This window comes from Salarias fasciatus, chromosome 5, assembly GCF_902148845.1.
Source record: "Salarias fasciatus chromosome 5, fSalaFa1.1, whole genome shotgun sequence".
In the NCBI taxonomy this organism is placed as follows: Eukaryota; Metazoa; Chordata; class Actinopteri; order Blenniiformes; family Blenniidae; genus Salarias; species Salarias fasciatus.
Genome location: NC_043749.1, coordinates 8,584,655 through 8,589,079, shown reverse-complemented (window position 1 = coordinate 8,589,079; position 4,425 = coordinate 8,584,655). Strand labels below are relative to the sequence as shown.

General features: G+C 41.2%; 1 protein-coding gene across 1 annotated transcript; it reads left to right on the top strand.

The window, feature by feature from the left end:
* Nucleotides 1-1,337: 1,337 nt before the first annotated feature.
* On the top strand, nucleotides 1,338-4,008 carry LOC115388297 (transmembrane protein 233). The gene is made up of 3 exons (XM_030091364.1): nucleotides 1,338-1,690; nucleotides 2,180-2,314; nucleotides 3,034-4,008. The coding sequence occupies exons 1-3, from the start codon at nucleotides 1,505-1,507 to the stop codon at nucleotides 3,043-3,045; spliced, it is 333 nt and encodes a 110-aa protein (XP_029947224.1). The 5' UTR covers nucleotides 1,338-1,504; the 3' UTR covers nucleotides 3,046-4,008.
* Nucleotides 4,009-4,425: the final 417 nt, after the last annotated feature.

Genomic DNA, 4,425 nt, shown 5'->3' with positions numbered 1-4,425 from the left:
TCCCCCAAGGTCTGGAATCGGCCCTTCTCCACAATCTTCCTCAGAGTCCGGTCACCTCTTCTAGTTGTGCAGCGTTTTCTGCCACGCTTTTTCCTTCCCACAGACTTCTAACTGAGGTGTCTTGATACAGCACTCTGAGAACAGTCTATTCACTCAGAAATTTCTTTCTGTGTCTTACCCTCTTGCTTGAGGGTGTCAATGATGGCCCTCTGGACAGCAGTAAGGTCGGCAGTCTGACCCATGATTGTGGTTTTGAGTAATGAACCAGGCTGGGAGTTTTTAAAGGCCTCAGGAATCTTTTGCAGGTGTTTAGAGTTAACTCGTTGATTCAGATGATTAGGTTAATAGCTCGCTCAGAGTACCTTTTCATAATATGCTAATTTTTTGAGCTAGGGATTGTTGGTTTTTCTTTACTTTTTGGAAAAATATCATCAATATTAAAACAATAAAAGGCTTGAACTACTTCAGTTGTGTGTAATGAATCTAACATATATGAAAGTCTAATGTTTATCAGTACATTACAGAAAATACTGAACTTTATCACAATATGCTAATGTTTTGAGAAGGACCTGTAGGTTCTATGTGATGAGCCTGGCTGATGGAGACATAATCAAAAACAGCACAAAAATGTTTTGTTTGAGTTTGGATTGGAGTAATTTGACTCTGTACCAAAGTTACCAAAGCAGGGTTGAATAAGTTTGAAAAACAAAAAAAAAAAAAGTGCAACAAAACACTGCATAGATGACCAGTGTCATTCCAGTGAACTGAAACATAACACACAGAAAAAGGATACAAAAGGAAATAATTCCCCAGTAGAAAACCTTGATAACATTTGTTATAGAGGAGTAAAATAACTGACAGAAAGAACAAAATCCTTACAGGAACCTTGTCTCTAAGGTTACTGTGACCTTGACCTTTGACCTCCCCAATCTGATCAGCCCATCATTTGAGGACACGTTCGCATTTGAGACAAATTTCATAACATCCAGGAACAAAAGCAGAGAAGCGTGTTGACAGGAACACCCTGGAACAAGCAGAGACGGTGACGAGCGGCGTGCTGCGGGTGGAGACGGTCGCTGCAGCAGCAGATCCTCCTCTGACCGCGACTCTGAGCAGTTTGAGGAACGCCGTGTTCAGACTGGCTGTTGACTGTGTTTGTGTGAGGTGCCAGCGGCGGTAAACAGAGTCTGATAGCTCACACTTCTGCTCAGGCCGGTCCTGGATGGAGGCCAGCAGGGTTAGTGATCCTCCCCCCCCCCCCCCCCCCCCCCCCTCCCACGTCTGCCCCCATTCTCCCTCTCTTTCCTCATGAACTTACATTTTTCCCGGGTTTGAGAGAGAATTAGACCCAACGGACAGCATCTGAACGAGCCGCAAAGCAAACTTTACTGCCAATCTTTGGACTTTTACTCCTAGTGTTGGATTTCCATCTAACTTTGTGGCTCCTGGCAGCTTTTTGAAGACCTTTTTATTCTTATTTGGGGACTTTTCACCTCTGTTTTCAATGACACTGGCAATGCTAAATCCACAGGTGAAAAGCTCCCTGAGCGGGAGCAGATTTTTAGATGCGGGCCCGACGGAGGAGCAGGAACCTCCACCTCCGCTCCGCAGTTATCTCTGTTTGACGATTTTTACGTGCTTTTGCCCGGCGTACCCCGTCAACATCGTGGCTCTGGTCTTCTCCATCATGGTAAGCACGAACTCCGCCACGTGAGACCCTCTGGTCCTGATCTGAGGCGCAGCGAAGAAAAAAGTGTCGTCATTTGGGTTTATTTTGAAACGAGATGTACGCGGCTGCTGTTGTTGCTGAATGTGCTGGACATGAAAGTGTAACCCAGTCACACACACAGCTGCTCTGCCCATCAAACGAACCCACTTCATGTTCCGTTTTGGAAAATTGAATGAAATTTCTGTGTGCATAAGTGATGGCTCCACGCTTTCATTCAGCCAGACTACAAATGAATTGATTTCACAAGACTTATCCTCTTAAGATCAATTTTAAAGGTTCAAAATCTGCAATGAATCACTTGATTTTTTTTACTCAAACTACTTGGAGCTGTTGAATTTCATCAATATCAGACATTTACTCCCAAAGTCTGAATGCAGAGGTGTCCAATCCACCTCCTGTGATTCCTTCTGCCCCCAAGTGTCCTGATGAGGTCTTTCTTTATATGTCCAGTCTAGAAACAGTTACTATCAAGGGGACTTCGACGGGTCCAGGCGGTTGGGGAAGAACGCTCTCTATGTGGCTCTTGCGTCGATCGTCATCGGCCTCCTCATCATCGCCACCACCTGTATCATTCATTTTACCACCGTAAGGCACACTGGAGACAGGCTCTGGTATCATCTCTGGGATTTAGTTGATTTTAATGTGTTTTTCCAAGACTAAATGGAGGTTTATTCCCTACAATTTGAGATATACAGAAACTATCTGTCGTGCTTTTGATTATAATAAAGTCATCAAGTTATTTAATACTGCTGTAAAACAGGAATCATTTTTGTATTTTGATTAAATACCTTTCCAAATACATAATACCTTAGGGAGTTGCTAAGTTACATTTTTTTTTGCAGTTTATTTGCAGGCACAGTGGGATAGTTCAATAGAGAGCAGGGGTTTTCAGAGTGAGGGTCGATGAATCTTCCTCATGGAGCTTGAAGCACTTTTCTTCCAAATCCATATTAGCCATGAAAACTGCAACACTGCTTGTGATGATTAGTTACTTTGAATTTCAGTCAGTAACACGTGATAACTGCTTGTTGTGAAATGAGATCTATGTTATTGTTTTAGTTTTTTTTCTACTGAACTCCCCTCTGGTCTAAAAATGTGTGTTTTATTAAAACTGATTGGCCGTAAAACTATTATTATTTGTTTTAATCATAATTTCATCTGACCACACACTTTGAAAAACATCTTATCTTTCAGTGTAACTAAATCTTACTGGAGAGACTGCTGCATGTCAGCAGTGTAATAATATCAAAACAATATTCCACTATAGGAGTCTTTTGCTGAGTGTAGTTGTCTTTGTGTTGCAGATGGATTTCTAGTGCCGTGGGAGTGAAGAACGGATGAAGAACAGGAAAACAGAGACTTGAGCAGAAACCTCTGGATGGTGACGGCTGTTGGCTCGAACATCTGCCAGTGGAAGGAATTTGGCTCGACTCATGTTTACTTCAGCCTGTTCATGATTTCCTTTATTTTCTATGGACACTTTTAATAATTTCATTAACAATTTACACGAAAAAGGCAGCTCTGAACAGCTGTGTATGGATCTTATGGCTTCCACAGCAAATCCTGGTACTGGAAATCACTGCAGCGGTGGAATGTGGAAGATGTTAACCTGACGGTGACCTGTCCTGGTCAATATAACAATGGGAACAAAGGGAAGTCAGGTGTTAAACAGTTCAAACCCACAAGGCCACTAAACAGTGCACCTTAAGAAACACAGAAGATTCATTCTCACTCAAATTATTGTGCAACATAATTTATTTGCTGTGTTGTAAAAACTCTCGACGCAGGTTTGAATCTGGAAGAAAAAAAGAAAAAACTAAATTCTGACATTACAGTATTTAAGTTTTATGTAACTTTCGTTTAACCTTATCAAAGCTCTGGTTACAGCTGTGGTTTATGTACGTTATTCCTACGTGTGTTGGTTCATTAGAAGATCATGGTATAAGTCATCTATGTGGTTTAGGAAATCCAGCATCACGACCCCCACTAGAGGTCATGTGATGAGAAATGTTTTGCCAGGGTTTGTTGTTGTTGTTGGCTGTTAGTTTTGCCAGATTTAGCATATATTCAGAATGTGGAGGAATTAAAATAACAATATAATTGCTTTTTTTTGAAATATCTATTATATTCATGACAAACAAGTCACTGTTCTGTAATAAAGCTTTTTGGAGGTTTGTCTGGAAACATTGGAATTGTGTGCCATGGTAAATTAGGCTCAATTTAGGTCTAAATCCATTCATAATCTATAAATAATCCCTTGCTGTATATTCAGCTTGTGCTTAAAAAAATCATGAACCTGTATTTGATAGATCTTGTGCCATCAATATTATAAAGAAAATATTCCAAGCGGAGCATCCTCTGTGACTTACAATAAACCTCTTAAAGTGAAAATCTGTGAATATTTGTGAGAAGAAACAATCCACTTTTCACTTTGAACAGTAGAAAACAGTCACAGAGTTTGTTCTTGTAACTTTAAGTAATCAGTTTGTGCCACGTACCTTTCAGCCGCTAATCAATGCAACGTTTGCAGACTGCAGTTGCATAAAGGCGCTCCATATACATATGTGTCCATATGAGTGCTTTTAATGAGATTAGAGGCTGGAGCTGCATTAGCAGCGGCGTAGCTCCATCAGTAAGAACTGCCCAGCCTGTTTTTTTAGCGCCTGCTTGCAGCAGCGTGGGCAGGAATCGCACAA

What these genes read in the sequence shown, in the direction of transcription:
- LOC115388297 (XM_030091364.1), top strand. Translation starts at nt 1,505, where the DNA reads ATGACACTGGCAATGCTAAATCCACAGGTGAAAAGCTCCCTGAGCGGG. An exon ending in CTCTGGTCTTCTCCATCATG is followed by an intron (nt 1,691 to 2,179) that starts GTAAGCACGAAC and finishes TTATATGTCCAG; the next exon opens with TCTAGAAACAGTTACTATCA.